At 33.7% G+C, this 20,303-nt stretch overlaps 1 protein-coding gene across 12 annotated transcripts in view; it reads left to right on the top strand.

Annotated features, from left to right (window-relative positions):
* LOC128205605 (uncharacterized) overlaps window positions 1-20,303 on the top strand; it is a 120,467-nt gene that overhangs the window by 51,899 nt on the left and 48,265 nt on the right. For all 12 annotated transcript variants that reach the window (XM_052907344.1, XM_052907351.1, XM_052907346.1 and 9 more), the window contains exons 6-7: window positions 3,283-3,969; window positions 4,262-4,303. In XM_052907344.1, the coding sequence (XP_052763304.1) occupies window positions 3,283-3,969; window positions 4,262-4,303 (729 nt within the window). The remainder of the gene's footprint in view (window positions 1-3,282; window positions 3,970-4,261; window positions 4,304-20,303) is intronic.

Here is a 20,303-nt window from a genome sequence, read left to right on the forward strand (position 1 = left end):
TATGTGGCTATAAAATGTGACTAAATAAACAAAATACAAGAGTGGGGTATAAAATTCCTCTTGTTCTCTTTTCTGATGTGAATAAATGATGAAAACTATCATTGACATCCAGGATTAGCTCAAGTTTGTGCTCGAGTATATCGTGGAAGTTTAGCTTTAATTTTCGGACTTCTTTTTAATTTATATACTTTTCATTCGGAATAAGATGACATTACAATTCTACCATAGCTTTTGGTAATGGTTTAAAAAAAAATGGAACTTACTGAATAAGAATGAAGAAATGCATTTACAGAGAAGGCTGGAAATCAAATAATGATAAATAAAACAAAAACAATGTGTTAAACAAAGTGCTATGTAATATGGGAAAGAAGTGGGCAAAATTTATTTTGGAAAAAGTTGATAGTATGAAATTAGTGCTATTATGAAAGATGGACTTAAATCAACAAAATATGGCAAAATTGGCGCCAATTCACTCTCGGCGTCGTTATGGTAAATATGTGCTTCTGATTTTAGAATGTCTGTATACCAAAATATATAAGTAGAGGTCTTGTGATGGCTTTCTTGTGGTCTTTCAACTTCAAGCTAAACTATTTTTGTGATAAATAAATAATTGTTAAGTCTTAAAGGATGACTATTCAGCAAGCCCCAATTTCTGGTAGTCCCTTAGAACAGGATTAAGCTAACCTAACTCTTTTGTTTTGGTACAATTTGTGTAACATTTACCTTTAAAAGAGTTTTGGGACTGTTTCTTTAAATTTTCTTTATACTATAAACTAAATTTATTTAGAACAAAATAAAATTAAGTAAAAAATGTGGATTAATTAAATAAGTTACTCAACCTTGATATGCTTAAGAACTTTCGAGAAATAGGGGCCTATGCAATACTGCTTATTCAATGATTTATTTGGCGAAAATATTTCAAGGGCTTGCACAAGACTGTTGTGATACCTTCTATAACTATACTGAGTTGCAACCATGTTGGACAAAGCTTGATTTGCTGAATTACTGCTCATTCAATGTAAGAATAAAGATAAGAATTATATTGACTAATTTGGTCCTCAGGCCGTATTCATATACTCGGTAGCTTCTTATAAAAAATGTTCAACTTAGTCAAATTTTTAACAGTTTATATTTTAATTATCCAAAAATACACATATTTTTCAACAAATTTATTCTTATGCCTTATGGATTTCTTGCTTAATTATTTAAACGTATTTAGTGTAAAAAATAATAATATTTTTTTCTTAAATTTAACTTTATAGACTAAATTTGTTTCACTAAGTTGATTTTTTCACTAAGATGCTTTATGAATATATGGCCCCAGATGAAGTTGGCATTATGTCATATGTTCATGGTTGGTGACCCTTTAAAGTTTTGGTATCATTGGTAAGAATATCGCTTGCTGATTTTTAATATGTCACAATCATGAAATACCAAAAATGCATTTTTGATAAAAATTATTACATTTTGTGATTTTTTTCCGTTTAATTCTAATTGAAATAGGGTGTGAAAGGGCCTATATTATGCCTCCAACATAAATGATGCAATGCCATTGGTCCAGGACTAGTCACGCAGTGACACCATATTTTTCCATATTGGATCACCAAATTTATATTGTACCAAATTTGCATCTAATTTCTAATTACGATGAATATTCCGACGAATAAATGAAACATTTAAACATATAAACAGGTTGTCAACGTGATATATACGTTACAGGGTTAGTAGGTGACCCCATGTGGGATATACGGGGCGCAGGAAAACATATTCGGGTTCGAGCCTAAATCTGATTGCCATTACTGTAACATTGAATAGCTGCCCTTCATTCAATCCCAGTTTGGAGCAGGAATATGGAACTGGCAAATAAAATTAAAACATAGCTTTTAACATAAAAACAAACAATCTCTTGTTGATATAAAAAACTTCAAAATAATAACCATCATACTAATTTAAAAGCAGAAATAATGGTTACAATTAAATATGCACAATACATATGAAAAATGTTTAGTTTTAAACTTATTTATTTTACAGCAATTGTGAAACAAGTTAATATTACACGTCATTCTAATCCGTCTTGTTGGCGCGATGTAATGCAAAAGTTGGTCTTTTGTTGTCAGGGAAACCAGAATACCCGGGGGAAACCCACTTTTCTGGCTTGGTGAATATAAGTCAAACTCACATGTGCTTAGGCATTGAATCAAACTTGAGTCACTGAGGAGAGAAGCCGTTGCAACGCTAAACCACAGCCTAAAAATGAATGAATGATGTGTGTATATAATCGAAATTTTATATCTATATATATTTTGTAGACAGTTGTTTTGACTGTCAAACATTGTGACCAGAAAAAATTTATACAACTATTGTTCAAATTTTGATCAACTATGTTTGACACCAACATGCAAAGTATGAAACCAGTGGTTCCTTCCGTTTTGACACACAGATTTTACAAAGAGATTACTTATTGTCAGCCAAGATCATTTATTTCGTAATTAATATTAGTGTTTTGGCAGACGATTATGAATGTTTTTATAGACAAGATTATTTGCAAGGTTCAAAATGCTTGTTTAAATGCCTGTCAAACTGGTTCATGGGTGGACCTCATATTCCCAGACTTTATAATTCCCATACTTTGTTCTTTGTATATTTACCTTGTAAATGAATGTAAGGCTATTATTCATTCATTGACAAGCTTTTAGAGTGTGAGTGATTTTTACACATTTTTTTTTTATTTGGATACTTGAATGTAATGAAAATATATTTAATTAATTTATTGGAGAAATTGTGTGGATTGTTTGTTGATATTTTTATGTTAGCTTACAAGTGTATAAGGCAGAAACTTCTTGAATTTGAATAATATCGTCTTGAAAAATAGAAAAAACAACCTGCACTTGATCTTCTTAACATCTATTTAAACCTCATGTTTTGATAAAGTTTTTGTTCTGTTCTGTTCTGTTCTGTCTTGTCCTTAATACTGTAACATGAAGCACATTGCTCGCAATGTCATTCCGTTTACTTTTGTATGTACCAATGGATAATGATTAAATCACGATTTATTACATGCTATAGATTCTACATTTATTGCAACCAATTTGATTTATTGAAGAAAACACATACATTATTGAGGCTATTTATTGTGAACATTTTTTCTGTTGTATATTTAGGTTATTTGTGGAAGTAACATAACACAGCACAGGTATTTAGTTAGAACATTGTTAAGTTCAAATGTTTACATGATTATAGTTCATATTAAATAATAAATAATCTTATTATCACATGTTCCAGGTTCTGACGATCAGCGATGGCGGGACTCTATACGAGAACAGATGGAGGCCGAGCTGGACCAACGTGTTCGCGACGCGCTTGAAACTCCGCCTCCTGAACGCCCACATGGACATGCTAACGGCGACAACGGTAGGAACAACAACTCTAATCGTGAACTTGAGAATCTAAATGCACATGTGCTATTGGATTTATCTGATAAAGAGAGGAATTATTTGAAATCGAGACGCTGGAAAGCAATACAAGCCAAGCGTCAGATGCAGAAGTTTCTGAGCATGAATTATGGACATCCGACGAATTCGTCTCGGATAGAAGTGGTCTTTCGAGATGAGTTGTCAAAGTCAAATCAGGATGAATATCCTGGAGTGTTTGGATTAAATTCCTTCTCAGAAGGTGTGAAAGATTTAAATGAAATTCATAGAAAACAGTTTGATAAATACCCCACCATACGTCAGCTTCATAAACAGTATTACACGAAGGAAGGTTATTTGACAGCATCTAGAAATGGGAAGTTTTCCGATGGTACGGTTTTAGATAGGGATGCTGATGGGTCGTATGAGGATAAATTTGGTGTTGTGCGAAATCAACATGGACCTTTCTGGCCAAATGACTGGGGACCTTTATATCCAGCACCTAAGTTTCTTTGGAACACAGATACCCCTGTAGAGCCATTGTACTATTTTTTCAAAAGTAAGTATGCTTTTTGCTCTTGATAAATACCTGAGCAATTTGAGTCAATTATCACACATTTAATTAAAAAGTGTATTATATATTCATCTTGAAAAATCAGAATAAATATGGTTTTGTTCAAACATAAGAATTTTAAAATCAAATAGTCTCCCTTGATAGCCTGAGGCAGTTAGCAAATTTGTCTCCCTTTGCATCATGACTATTTCAAGGGAGAAAACTTCATCTTAAAAAACAGATGAAAGCTAGGAGTTATTCATCTTAGAATTGACATATTTTCACTTGTTTATACTAGCTGAACCTGCTGACAGGTTGATTGAAGAACAAAAATTTACAGGCAAGTGAAAAGCTCCTGCCATTGCAGTAGAAATATAGTAGATATTATCCTTCCCGAAGTAGAAACAGGGTAGATTTTCCCTTCACAAATCTGATAGTTTTCTTTTTGCCCATAATTAGTGTAGAACTTCTCTATTGTTTAATCTGGATATTTTGAAGCACATTTGAAGTGTCAAAGCTGCTTAGGTTATGTTACACTAAATCACGTGTGCATAGCCTCCAATGCGAAAAATAGATTGTTGGCAGACTGTTTGCACGCTGAGTGTTGATTAAACAGGAAAACCATATTCCAAGATGATATCTTGAAAAAAAATGTGTTGTAAAAAATATAAAAAAGATCAACTAAAAACCTACTCCCTATATTACCAAATGTGAGTTCCTATAGACATGCTTATATGCACAGCTGGTTGTCCCCTGGTCTAATTCAAATATCTATGTGAAAGAGTCCATAAAGAGCTTTTCCCATAATTTCAGCAATATTTCACCAATTTATCAACCAAATTAAATTGGTAGGATATCTGTCTATACTATGTCTGACCATTTTGCAGAAAGATAGAGTGTTTTAAAAAAAGGAAAGAGTAATAAGAAACGATAAATTTTGGCATAATTTCTCCATTGTTAGCCTCGAGCTTGTGGATTTGATTCTTGAGAAAGTCTCACTGCTTAGCTTTTGCACTTTACTGTCATTATATTCATCCCCATAAACTGCTTCAGTTCCATCATTAGCAAGTCCAATGAAGTGTTTTGCATTTTGTTCAGAAAATGAATAATGTCTTTCTCTCCAGATTATAAAGATACATGTGTCATCTTTTATACTGGATAAAGTTCATTTATTACTGATATATAAAAAATTATATGAAAAGTATGAAAATATGACATGACGCTGAGATTACTATTTCTCTTTACGACTTATACTTTATTGAAACAGTTTTATGGCCTTTTATATGTAGAAGTTTTTGTCTTGTATAGGGGATCTCGTTACTGGAAGACGACGGGAGTACATGAAACACATGCGGGAAATAGGTACTGCATGGAAACCCCTCCTTCATTTCCCATCATCCCTTAACAGTTATTTTTAGAACTTAATTACACAGTCATTGTAAATTTAAGCGTTCATTCACTGTATTCACCTTTTGTTGTTGTATTTTCAGAATTTTCCCCAGCTTTTTTTTTTGTTTTGTTATAGAGCAGCAGAATTTGTGCTCAGAGATTCTCGTTTCCTTTTCAGCTCTTGAAAAACAAACTCCTTCTTTTGAAGGGGCCTGTAGTTTGAATGATATATTTTAAAAATATTTAATAGTTTTCTCTTTTTTGTGTCATCCTTGGTTCAGTGTGCCTATCATAATAATAATATCATGTATATATTATGTTATTTACTATACATGTTGTTTATTTTAAACATCCATGTATGTGCATTCCTTACTGAAATCTATCTTTCTATCTATAATACCTTTAAAAAATTATACAAAGGTAGGTTTTGAGTTTGTATGCACAAACATTACAAATTTGAGCTGAAGTACTTAAATCGGGAATACCCGACTTCTATTGTAACTAACCTCACTTAGTAACTTTATCACAACTTCTTCATAGTTTCATAACATATTTGTGGAGAACTGATTATGAATGTTATCACTGAACAAACCAAATTCTCTCCCTTTGCCTTTCAAGGGGCAGTTAAGTGCATGAAAACTTTCGTATAACAGTTATAGCAGTTACTTCCCTTAGATGTTTGCTAGTCTGCTTGGCTGCTATAAAAATATACAAAATTACATTTACAGTTAAACATTTTTTGAAGATTCATCTTTAAATGTGTTTATGATTGTGTCTTGGGTTGAAATTTGTAGGTGTTCTTTTGATCAGAATTTCTCTTAAGCTAATCTTAAAATTTGATTTGCATTATTGAATAAATCAATGATTAACAATCCATTTTTTATTTATCTTAAAGGGACTTGCTCATGTTATTGTAAAATGCAATTAATTTTTTTGAATAAATAATTAGGAGTTTCAAAACTAAAATACCAAAAGCTGGAGCCCTTAGGCAAATGTTGATATATGCTCAAATATGGTATTTAAAGACCATAATTTTCATTAGCATTAATAACGCTTATGGTCACTTAATTACAGCTTTGTTGTCACAAGATTGGTTGATTGACATGATAACGTCATGTTATCAATGTATTGTGAAAAGGTCTAAATATTTCTCAATGACTTTACCGGAAAGGGTTTGCACCTCAATAAAACCAAAAAAAAAAATTATGCTTTATTTGTATTTTTCCAGCAATTTAGATACCGGTATCATAAGAGTAAAAAAGTGTTTTCAGATGCATAACCGGTCCAAAAACATATTAAGCAAATCTGTTTAAACTTGATGAGGACTAACCACTGATTGGGGTACTTTTTCCCTGTCACATTGTATCTAGGGGACCAAACTTCCATTGTCATTTATTAGTTTTATAAATACATGTAGTTGTAAATAGGTTAAGCTGTACCTTAAGACGCAAATACTTCAATGAATAACAGCTTTGTGTTCATTTTAAAGTCATATTTATTTAGCTCTTTCCTAATGTATTCCAAAAATATGAGTTATTTCGTTAAGTGAACTCTCATTAAATAAATATTAGCTTTGAGGATGTTAACAAAATAGGTCTGAGAAGATTTTATTTAACTTTGAAAGGATTTGACATTTAACATATTTTAAAGTAGGTTAAATACAAATTTATAAAAGTATAACTTTTAAATTATGAATGTAGTTTTTCTAAAAAGATAAGCTTGCCTGTATGTTTTTAGGTTGTCTTTTTGGTAGCAATTTTTATAATTAAGCTGTGCTTAAAATTTAGACTTTGTATCAGACGGGCTTGGTTTTAATCCCTGCTTGTAGCCTCCATGATTATTGTCCAGGATTGATAAATGGTTCAAATGTAATGTTCATATGGCTGATTTGTATATTGCATCATAAATGATATATAAAAATAAAAAAAAACTTTGTGAAAATAAACCGAATATAAGTGTCCTCAATTTTAGCATGCCCCTGAGACTTTAATAAAGGTATGCCTCTTCCGATGCATGACTTGTTGTTGCGCTGGACAATATTGCATCGAAAGATTTAACCAAAGCACCGTTGGTGAATTGAGCAGAAATGAATAGGAAATACATGTCCATAAGAACAGGTTGGATATAATGGGTTTATGTGTCTTATCTGGGTGTATCAAGTATTTACTTTTTTGAGCCATTTATTCCAGTGATTATTTTTCAGAGAATAACTCATGGGGTCCGTGATTGATTTTTGCCATGTATCCATATTATCAAGTAAACATTGACAGTCCTTATATGATAGGTTCACGGGTGGGTTTGTTTTCTTTCCTCATAAAATTGTCATTTATATTGTTTCTGTATTGATCACAATGCTTGTTTAAATATATCATGGTGTGCTGAACCCTTGAACATATGTTGGAAATTCTTAAGCTGTCAGCTACTGTTCTACATGGAGAATAAGAAAAAGGCATCAATACATTATCTTGAAGAACAGATTCCTTGTTCGTACAGCTATAACTCTTATATAAGTCTTGGACCATTTCGCATCATCCCTACGGGATATAGTATTGTTTATAAATGCATATCAGACTCTGTCAATCAGACTATATTGCATGCTTGCTTTCGGTAAATGCAAATCGTATGTTAGGGATATTAGGGACTTAAGGCTGATTCTGTTACAAACCTTAGTCACAATTAAGCTCAAAGAATTAGTGTTGACTTGGCGTGTCACAGAACGTGACCCAACTGTCTTCAATATTTGCTCTCATCCATATTTCTATTGAAAGTAAGTGAGGTGTCAACACTTGGAGGTTATTCATCAGTTAACTTCAATAGTTTGGTCTGGATAAGTTGAATTGTGTGGCTGTTGGAGGAGGTCCCCTCCTGCAGGATTTTTGTTTAAGAATTAAATGTTATGAAGGAACCACTTTCAAGCATTCTCATGATTCTGGAACCTGCCTGTCAGTCAGTGAAATTACGACAAACTTTAACCAATGAAAAGTTGCATGTGTCAAGGTCCGCACAGGATAGGAAAAGTCCTGGAAAACTCCTTGAATTTGGCATCAGTCCTGGAAAACTCCTTGAAAATTACATTGTCAGAAATATCCTTGAAATGTCCTGGAATAATAAAAATTTCCCATGAAAATTTATAATTTTCCTTGAAATTGGTCGGACAAACACTGTCTATTCAAAATAATCATGAATATTTACATTTCTGACCATCGGAAGTCAAATTTCATCGACGAAATAGACGCCGTAAAAAGCGCAGTGATTTCCCGGTCTTAAACCCATTTTTTAACACTGCCTTTATAGTGCCGCGCGCAGAATAGCATGTCTCCGGTTGTTTACTTCCGATAATCCGATAAAAATGTCTTCGTGAGGAAAATGTGTGTTTAGAAGTGAATGGGAGGTGAATGAAAACTATAGACGATGGCTTCGTCCATTTAAGACCGACAAGACAAAAGTGCTTTGTATTGTTTGCGATAAACTGTTTGACATATCAAATATGGGAGAAGCTGCACTGAAATCGCATGCGAAGGGAGATAAGCATGTAAATAACATGTCGAGGGATCAAAATAACAATGTTTCATCAAAGATCACTTCATTTTACAAGTTTTCCAAGGATGAAGCGCCACAGGCTGGTGATACTGTAAGTGAACTAACCGTGCCTCCCCCACCCACAAATCAGATACAAACTCAAGGGTCTATAACAGCTCTTAAACAATGTTAGGCAGGGTAAGTAACCAACACTAGCACCTTTATATCGAACATGGTATACACTCCTGGAAAAAATATTTTAAGTCCTGGAAAGGCCTGGAATTTGATGATGACAAGTCTGTATGAACCATATGTGTATACACCCTCCTAGCCAAACATATGTAGTATCAAGTCATAGTGTAATCCAGTATAATGAAGTTCAGCTCAGACTGAGTTGTCTTTTTCCTTGGATGGGATAACTTCATGAATTGTCTCAAGTCATCGTGGAATACAGTATGATTATGTTGACTTAGTGGTCTTTTCCCTTGGATGAAATGGCCTTTATGAATAGTCTCAAATCGTAGTGGAACCCAGTATGTTTAAGTTGACTTAGGGGTCTTTTTCCGTTGGTAGAACGACCTCATGAATAGTCTCAAGTCATTGTCGAACCCAGTATGATTAAGTTGACTTGGTGTCCTTTTTTGTTGGGTGGGATGACTTCATGATATTTAAAGAGAATCTCTCAAGCTGTTCTCAAAAGCAAACATTTAACTATTGCATTACCATGTACCAGTAAAATCAGTCTTGAGTGTAATCTAGAAAACCACTTACACTACTTGAGGAGATTGTCTTACACTAGAATGAGGCTCATTAGCGGAGACTCACTGGCTTCTGGTACTTTAACTTTATGAAAAACAAACATTGAAAGCCGCCCATTGACAGACATGGTGGAATACAGACATTTTTCTGTTAGATCAGATATATACCAAGGTCTTTGCTTATTGAGTTGACGAAAAATGAAAATATTGGCAATCATGTGAGAATCTTAAAAAAATGACATGAGTATAGGATAACGGCAATTAGTGAGCATTGACAGCAGAAGTTTAAACACAAAAAGTTACTGATAATAATGTATATGCACTCCATAATCTTTGTCTGAACCATGATGGAATCAGTATTAGTATTGAGTAAACCATAAAGGCATTTGCTTTGCCATATGAGTTTGTGAAATCATTTACATTACCTCTGGCTAAACATGAAGGCAATGTATTGCCACTGGCTAACCATAAAGGCATTTGCTTTGCCATAGGATAGTTTGTGGAAATCATTTACATTACTACTGGCTAAACATGAAGGCAATGTCTTGCCATTGGCTAACCATAAAGGCATTGGCTTTACCTTTTGGCTAAACCATGAAGGTTTTGCCATAACCATTGGGTATATCATGAAACCATTTAATTTCCATTGGCTAAACCATGAAGGCAATTGCATAAGCATTGGTTAAACCATAAATGCTTTGGCTCTACATTTTGGCTAGACTATATATTTGCAATGGCTTAAGCATGAAGGCATTCCATAACCATTCAGAAATTGGCATAATCGTATGATAAATAATGACAGCATTGGCTAAACCATGTCAGCATTGACTTAACCATGACAGCATTGGCTTTGCCATTGACTAAACCAAGACAGCATTGCATAACAATTGGCTTAACCATGACAGCATCGCATAACCATTGGCTTCACCATAACACAATGAAAGCACTGCATTACCATTGGCTAAACCATAAAAGCAATGCATAATCATTGGCTAAACCATAAAAGCATTGCATAACCATTGGCTAAACCATAAAAGCATTGCATAATCATTGGCTAAACCATAAAAGCATTGCATAAACATTGGCTAAACCAGGAAGGCATTGCATTACCATTGGCTTAACCATAAAAAGCATTGCATAATCATTGGCTAAACCATAAAAGCATTGCATAATCATTGGCTAAACCATAAAAGCATTGCATAATCATTGGCTAAACCATGAAGGCATTGCATTACCATTGGCTTAACCATGAAAGCGTTGCATAATCATTGGCTAAACAGTACCATTGACTTAACCATGAGAACATTGCATTACTATTGGCGAAACTATGACAGCATTTAATTAGCATTGGCTAAAACATGACAGCATTGCATTACGATTGACTTCACCATGACAAAATTGCGTTACTTTTGGGTGAACCGTGACAGCATTGCATTACCATTGACTTCACCATGAATATATATCATTGCTATTGGCTAAACCATGACAGCATAAAATAACCATTGGCTAAACCATGACAGCATTGCATAACTATTGGCTAAACCATGACAGCATTGCATAACCATTAGCTAAACCATGACAACATTGCATAACTATTGGCTAAACCATGACAACATTACATAACCATTGACAAAAACATGACAACATTGCATTACTATTGGCTAAACCATGTCAGCATTGCATAGCCATTGGCTAAACCATGACAACATTGCATTACCATTGGCTAAACCATGACAACATTGAAAAACCATTGGCTAAACCATGACAGCATTGCATTACCATTGGCTAAATTACAACAGCACTGCATTACCATTGACTAAACCATGACAGCATTGCATTACCATTGGCTAAACCATGACAACATTGCATTACCATTGGCTAACCATTGGCTAAACCATGACATAATTGCATGACCATTGGTTAAACCATGACAGCATTGCATTACCATTGGATAAACCATGACAGAATTGCATAACCATTGGCTAAACCATGACAGCATTGCATTACCATTGGCTAAACCATGACAGAATTGCATAACCATTGGTTAAACCATGACAGCATTGCATTACCATTGGCTAAACCATGACAGCACTGCATTACCATTGACTAAACCATGACAGCATTGCATTACCATTGGCTAAACCATGACAACATTGCATTACCATTGACCTAACCATAACAGCATTGCATTACCATTGGCTAAACATGACAGCATATAACATTACTATTGGCTAAATCATGACAACATTACATTACTATTGGCAAAACCATGCCAGCATTGCATTACCATTGACCTAACCATAACAGCATTGCATTACCATTGACATTACCACAACACTATTGCATTACCATCGACTAAACCATGACAGCATTGTATTACCATCGACTAAACTATAAATACATTGTATTCTAAAAGCAATGATAAAAATCTAAATAAAGTTGACATAGATTTTGCCACTGATGAAAGTACAATACTGGACAATGATAATATTATTCGTTATGGAAATTGATTTGAAATGAAACATTAAGCAATTAAAAAGTGAATAACATGATATTGCCATGACTCCATGAAATTCAGCAAGAAACAAATCATGTCCAAAACTGTTCATTTCTATGATTTGGTGCTTATAGCTCCTTTGATGCTTAAACAGGGTTCATTCATAAGCAGATATATCAATAGCAATTTTAATATTACTGTTTGTCTTGAAAGTGATATCTATGGCGAACATGAAGTGGATGTCATTAAATTCACTTTCAAGACTTTATGAGACCATTAGATTTGTTTAAATAAACAGACATACTGATCCTCCAGGTTCATAAAATATTGAACTTGCTTTCATTCTCGTTTTTTTTTTCATACTGTTCAATTATCGGCATTAATTGTGATTATTTCAAATTTGATTATATTTGAAAGCCGTTTTATAGAGGGAATATTTCATTAAATTACAGTTTATAAAAATGTTAAAAGTGAAATTAAGTAAAAAATGTTTTCATACTGTTCATTAATTGTGATTATATCAAATTTAATCATTTTTGAAAGCAGTTTTATAGAGGAAATATTTCATTAATTTACAGTGTATACAAATTATAAAAGTGAAATTAAGTAAAAAATGGATTTCGATGCTTGGAAGCAAACATAAACATTGAATAGTGACATGATTATGGGAGAAAACAATAAAAAAATCAGTTTATTTTTCACTATGCTTTTGTCATGTTGAACTGTTCTGGGTATTCTAAAATTCTAATTTAGTGTGCTTCAACAAATGGCAATATTAATATAACCTTAGGTTCTTAAAGTGAAATTTATTTTTGACCTAAGTTTTACTAATAAACACTAAATTAATCTTAAATGACTTTTTAATACAACAAAAATCTGTTATGTCAAATCCTGTGCTTAAATATTATCAATGTAATATTGTAAATAGAGTACCATTTACTTGTTTTCGTTATTCATAGATTTAACTATGTATTGAATTTGTTTGTGAAATTTCATTTTTTAGTTCAGACACAGATAATGACAAGTGTCTGTTAAGCTGAGACCGTTTGAAAGTGAACAAAGAACAGATTAAAATAATTGATGAATACTTTCAAGTAATATTCGATGGATACGAAATGTCTCTCACAGTGTGGGTTCTGAAAAGAATAGTGCGCACTTTAGAACGCTCCCTTTATAATCATACAATATGGCAATGGAAAATTCAAAAACATTAATAAATGAGCTTAATCAGACACCTATGTTGTGAGGTAAAATGAAAAAAAAATGAATGTGAAATATTAAAATGAAAGTTGTGTGCAGTTTTAATATGATGCTACAGATTGTTTAAGATTAGAGATTTCGTATATACTTATTGTGAAGTTTAATGGAAAAAATTGTACGTTGTTTTAAAGAATAAATGACTATTGATAAAACAAATATTGAAACAAACAAAAATGTCGCGGGAACATAAACAAGACAAAGTTGAAAGCCGCCAAGCAGACAGAAAACTTTCGCTGACTCCTGAAGACATGAAACCTAAGAAGCAGTTTATTCAAGTACAAACGCTGAACGACGTCACCTCGCGATTTCAGTCTCGGAGGGGAAGCTATTACGCTATGGCGCATTTGTATCTCAAGCCGGCATCTTTTGTTCGTGAGCCGTCCATTTTGAGAGACTCAGACATAAATAGTGAAAATGAAAACAAAAGCTCGTAAAGAGAAAGCATTATACTTATACTCATTCCTGAAAGGAAGCATGTGAAAATATATTTACACACTTTCTGTTTTCCTTTTTGAATGAAAACTTATGATTTTTCATATGTGAATTATACACATGGAGTACACTTCGAAATGTCTGTTGGATGGATTATTAGAATTACAAAATCTTCGCAAATTTCTGATGATTATTCAAATGGCAATTGGTAAATATGTGTGTGGGTTGATAATCATATGTAATAGTCGTTGTTTGCCTCTAACTTCAAATAATATTGTTTTCGATAGTTTATAATGAAGCAAGCCCTTTCGTATGTTTTTAAATAATGTTATAACGTTTAAAGCATGTATAAAAACCTTTAGACAGAGGAATTTAAGGCTTAGTTCAAGCTTTCATTCTAAAACTTACAATATCACTCTAACCTGATCCAATTTCTTTTTAACAGCCAGGTCAAGTGTTTTTATATAATTTAAAGATAAAAGAACAATTCTCTGTATAAGGAAAATATAACTCTCCCTCTTACCACAGGCACTAATCTACCACAGTTGTTCCCCTTTGTGGTTTCCATTACCATATATTCATTAATGATATAATATATGAAGTAATATGCACTAGGTTATTCAATGCAGTGGTTTGTTTTAAACTATTGTGACTTTCCATTTTTTGTATTTTTCATTGATAAGACTTAATTATATTGTAATAATAGAGTCCATGATAGGACTAAAAGATATCTGTGCAAATTTTACTATTCAAGGATTGATTCTAATTTATCATGTGTAATGCAGTATTAACGCTTTGTTTGCAAATCTGTTTAGCGTGCTAGGGCTTCTTGGAAAATTTACAAAATCAAGGCCCAGAGTCTTGCATGAACGCTCAAAATTTAAGAAACAATTCTTATATTTACATTATTCTTTAATCCATGTTTTTATATGCTTTGGCGCTTTTTTTACTGGGTATTTTGTGGCCACATAGCTATTCATTAACAAAAGGAAACATTTATAAAGGTTACTATTTGTTCATCTGTACCAGAATGGTATGCTGTATTGTTAGCTCCACTGGCCAAAGGCCATGGAGCTTATGTCGTCACAGATTGTCCGTCGTGAGTACGTGCGTGCGTGCGTGCGTGCGTGCATGCGTGCGTGCGTGCGTGAACTTTTACTTTAAACGACATCTCCTCTGAAACTGATAAGCGGATTTTGACAAAACTTCACAGGAATGTTCCTTTGGTGGTCCTTTACCAAAATTGCTCAAATGGTTCCGGTCCATTGCACAATATGGCCGCCAGAGCTAAAAATAGCAAAATCTTTAAACGACATCTCCTCTGAAACGGTTCGGCAGATTTTGATGAAACTTGACAGTAATGTTCCTTGGGTGGTCCTTTATTAAAATTGCTCAAATGGTTCTGGTCCATTGCACAATATGGCCGCCACAGCTAAAAATAGCAAAATCTTTAAACGACATCTCCTCTGAAACGGATAGGCAGATTTTGATGAAACTTGACAGAATTGTTCCTTGGGTGGTCCTTAACCAAAATTGCTCAAATGGTTCCGGTCCGCTGCACAACATGGCTGCCAGGGCAAAAAAATAGAAAAACCTTTAAAGAACATCTTCTCAGAAACCGATGATCAGATTTTGATGAAACTTAACAGAAATGTTCCTTGGATGGTCCTTTACCAAAATTGCTCAAATGGTTCCGGTCCATTGCACAATATGGCCGCCAGAGCTAAAAATAGCAAAATCTTTAAACGACATCTCCTCTGAAACGGTTCGGCAGATTTTGATGAAACTTGACAGTAATGTTCCTTGGGTGGTCCTTTATTAAAATTGCTCAAATGGTTCTGGTCCATTGCACAATATGGCCGCCACAGCTAAAAATAGCAAAATCTTTAAACGACATCTCCTCTGAAACGGATAGGCAGATTTTGATGAAACTTGACAGAATTGTTCCTTGGGTGGTCCTTAACCAAAATTGCTCAAATGGTTCCGGTCAGCTGCACAACATGGCTGCCAGGGCAAAAAAATAGAAAAACCTTTAAAGAACATCTTCATAGAAACCGATGATCAGATTTTGATGAAACTTAACAGAAATGTTCCTTGGATGGTCCTTTACCAAAATTGCTCAAATGGTTCCGGTCCATTGCACAATATGGCCGCCAGAGCTAAAAATAGCAAAATCTTTAAACGACATCTCCTCTGAAACGGATAGGCAGATTTTGATGAAACTTGACAGAATTGTTCCTTGGGTGGTCCTTAACCAAAATTGCTCAAATGGTTCCGGTCCGCTGCACAACATGGCTGCCAGGGCAAAAAAATAGAAAAACCTTTAAAGAACATCTTCTCAGAAACCGATGATCAGATTTTGATAAACTTAACAGAAATGTTCCTTGGATGGTCATTAACCAAAATTTGTTAAATGGTTCCAGTCCACTGCACACCATGGCTGCCAGAGCTAAAAAATAAAAAAAACTTTATACGACTTGTCGTCGAAACCGATGACCTTTTTTCGATAAAACTTGACAGAAATGTTTGTTTGGTGCTCCTTTACTCAAATTGCCCAAATCATTTCGGTCCACTGCACAACATGGCAGCCAGAGCTATTAAAGTAAAAAAAAATTTTTAATAACTTCTCCTTAAAAATTGATGATTGTATTTCTATGAAACTTGACGAAAATGTTCGTTAGGTGGTCTTTGCTTGAACCTTTTGGCCAGTGGAGCACAGGCACTGATGTGCCTCTTGTTTTTATCATTAAAGTCAATTGAGTTTTACATGAAAATACATTAAAATTCAAAATTAGTTTTGAAAATCAACCTTAATAAGCCTTTAATTGCAAATTTTTCATTTTGGTTCACACACTGTGTAAATCCCCTCTCTCTCTCTCTCTGGTTAAAGAGTTTCTCCATAAGTCCATCTGAATACCGTAATTCTGAAAAAAAATAGTTTGCATATCAAATACTGCCCAATTTTTACATATTTTTTTTATCATGCCAATATAACACACACAAAAAAATGTTCAATTTTTTTGTTGATGAAATTTGTATGGTACACACATTACCAGAGATGAAATACACATAAATGACAAGGGAACTAACTGTGGCCTTATTGAAATTTTCTAACTGAAATTAAAACAAACTAGAGTCAGCGTTCCGCTCTTGTATAGTTCCTGTGTGAACCTTGTACTAAACTCTTGCTTAACAAACATCCCTTTATAATTCTTCATAATGCATACCAACAAGGGGATAACAATTCAGTCTCATTGAGGGTATTTTGAAGACAAACAAAAATAATATCCAATTGACAACAGTTACTAATGTCCAGAAACAGGAGCCATGTTTGTAAATCTCAAGTCCTGTAGGTACACAGATTTGAATAGAGTTTCAAAATTTACAATAGACTCTAAGTGCATCGTAAAAGTGACTTTCATATTTAATCAGTCTACTTCAAACTAAATTTTAGCGGATACATTGTTAGTTAAAAGGTTGACGTTTAATCATTATGACATAGTTGATCTGAACAATAAATATTCAAATGATACATTAAAACCAAAGTCAAATATTCATCATTGATATCAAACATAAATATTTGCTCAAGGAACGAGCGTAACGACCCTTAATGAAACGAGGATTAAAGAAAATGATTGTTGTACTTTCTCGTTACATTTTTCATTTGATTTCATGATTGTCACATCAGACTTATATCATGATTTTGTGAATGCCGTTATACTATACAATCTGACTTCTTGCCGTTTATTTCCCAGTTATTCTGAACTAGGAATCTGTTAAATAAACACAATTCAGTAACTACTATTTTTTGTGTCTTTGGGCAGGGCGTAAAAGGGACTAGCTATTAAATCCCAACAGACGGCATTTCGAAAGACATTAATGCATAAGACAGTCAACTTTAATTTTGACTGGTGACTTTTTGGCCCTCAAATAAATATATACTGATCAGTATGACGCAAGTTATTTCATAATTAGTCATAATTATCAAAAACATACGTCAAAAGAAATAAACGGGCTAGTTAGTGTTTTGGTAAAAAATTAAATCTAAAGTATGGTTAATTTCAAAATAATTGTTCTGCATAAATTATGTCTTGTCTTTTATATGCCAGCTATTTGTTGTAATTATTGCAGCTTTGAAAGTGATATTAGCACCGGCCATTATCATCAGCAATTTCAAGATTTGTAAAGACTTCATTCGTCATTCTTCTGAAATTACTGTTTTTGAAAACATTATAAAATTCCATTTGATCATGGATGCATGGTATAATTGTCTTACTTTGACATTGTTTTGATCACAAATAATTATTGCAGAGTATTGCATATATATAAATATATATAAAGTATACTCTCGCAATTGGAATATCAAAGCCTTACACCATTCAGTCTCAGTCTTACACCATTCATTCTTAGTCTTACCCCATTCAATCTCAGTCTTACACCATTCAGTCTTAGTCTTACACCATTCAATCTAAGTCTTACACCATTCAATCTCAGTCTTACACTGTTCAGTCTTAGTCTTACACCATTCAATCTCAGTCTTACACCATTCAGTCTTAGTCTTACACCATTCAATCTAAGTCTTACACCATTCAATCTTAGTCTTACACCATTCAATCTCAGTCTTACACCATTCAGTCTCAGTCTTACACCATTCAATCTCAGTATTACACCATTCAGTCTTAGTCTTACACCATTAAATCTAAGTCTTACACCATTCAATCTTAGTCTTACACCATTCAGTCTTAGTCTTACACCATTCAATCTCAGTCTTACACCATCCAGTCTTAGTCTTACACCATTCAATCTAAGTCTTACACCATTCAATCTCAGTTTTACACCATTCAATCTCAGTCTTACACCATTCAATCTAAGTCAGAAAGGTCACAAGGGTAAATATGTAATGGAAGAGGGTCAGAAAGGTATCCAGGGTAAATATGTAGTGGAAGTGGGTCAGAAAGGTCACGAGGGTAAATATGTAGTGGATGAGGGTCAGAAAGGTCACCAGGGTAAATATGTAGTGGAAGAGGGTCAGCAAGGTCACCAGGGTAAATATGTAGTGGAAGAGGGTCAGCAATGTCACCAGGGTAAATATGTAGTGGAAGAGGGTCAGCAAGGTCACCAGGGTAAATATGTAGTGGAAGAGGGTCAGCAAGGTCACCAGGGTAAATATGTAGTGGAAGAGGGTCAGCAATGTCACCAGGGTAAATATGTAGTGGAAGAGGGTCAGCAAGGTCACCAGGGTAAATATGTAGTGGAAGAGGGTCAGCAAGGTCACCTAGGAAGGCATGTGGGAGAGGAGAATCAGCAAGGTCTCCAGGGTAGGTGTATGGGGTTAATGATCTCTTACTGTGTTTAAAGAATGTGGCAATAATGATCTTTGCATGTGGGGATAACAACTCCACCCTGGGGTAGGTGCATGGGAGGTAAGGCTTCTTTGAAAACTAATTAAGGATCACAACTTGTTAAAAGCTCTCTTTTGCATAATTTACCTAAGGTTGTACTGACTTTTAAATTTGTTATTGTTTATAAACAAAATATGTGTTAAGAAGAAATCAAGTCCATTTGTTGCTTAAATATGAATCTCCCTAAGAATTCCATGGTTACCATAGTAATTTTAATGAATTTATATTTTTAATTATTGCAAAGAATGAGATATTTATTATATTAATTGCAATTACTGTAATTGAAGAGTAAATAATGTAAACATAAATGTGATAGGTAATACTAATATTATTGCTATTATCGTTGCAATAACAGCTAATGCATAACAGACCTATATGAAGCTTGTTCTACCAGAAGATAATTCCTTACTTCTCTCTGATTTGCTTTGTAAAAGCAATATCTCAAGCTGTTTGTAGTATTTACTCAAAAGTAACAATTTGGCAGTGGAAAACAATGGTTTGAAATTAATGGCCCAAGACATTCAGATAATGTTACACACTTTCTTTTGACAGCGCTGTTTTGTCGCCAAACAAAGGCGTTCGTGTGTTTGACATGTGTTACTCGGTAGAATTTAATTTTACTTTCGTAGGTTACAAAAAGAGATAAAGAAAATCTTTTGTTAATAACGGATATATCTACAGTTTGTACAGATACTGCACAGAGTATAGTAGAAACAACGATTTTTGGACCGTATGATAGAAAGATTCTGTTAGTAAAGGAATGAACCGACGCTAAAAGCAAATATTTGAACGCTAACAATCAATGTTTGATCAAGTAAACTAACATAGATATTTAAAAACGTCTAGAATGAAAATGTTTTAGAAAGTTTTATTGTAATGTATAGTGCTAAATATGGTGATACATTTGGAGATCATGTTAACCTATGTAGAGAGTATTTATTTCTCGTTAGGTTTAAGGCACCCTTTTGCTATATTGAGAAAGCTCTGTTGAAAGGAAATTGAAAATTCTACTATGAAATTGCGGTGATAATGGGAAACTGGTATTAAATATTCATATTTGCAGAAGAATTAGAGCATGTGAGC

This window comes from Mya arenaria, chromosome 10 (assembly GCF_026914265.1).
Source record: "Mya arenaria isolate MELC-2E11 chromosome 10, ASM2691426v1".
Lineage (NCBI taxonomy): Eukaryota > Metazoa > Mollusca > Bivalvia > Myida > Myidae > Mya > Mya arenaria.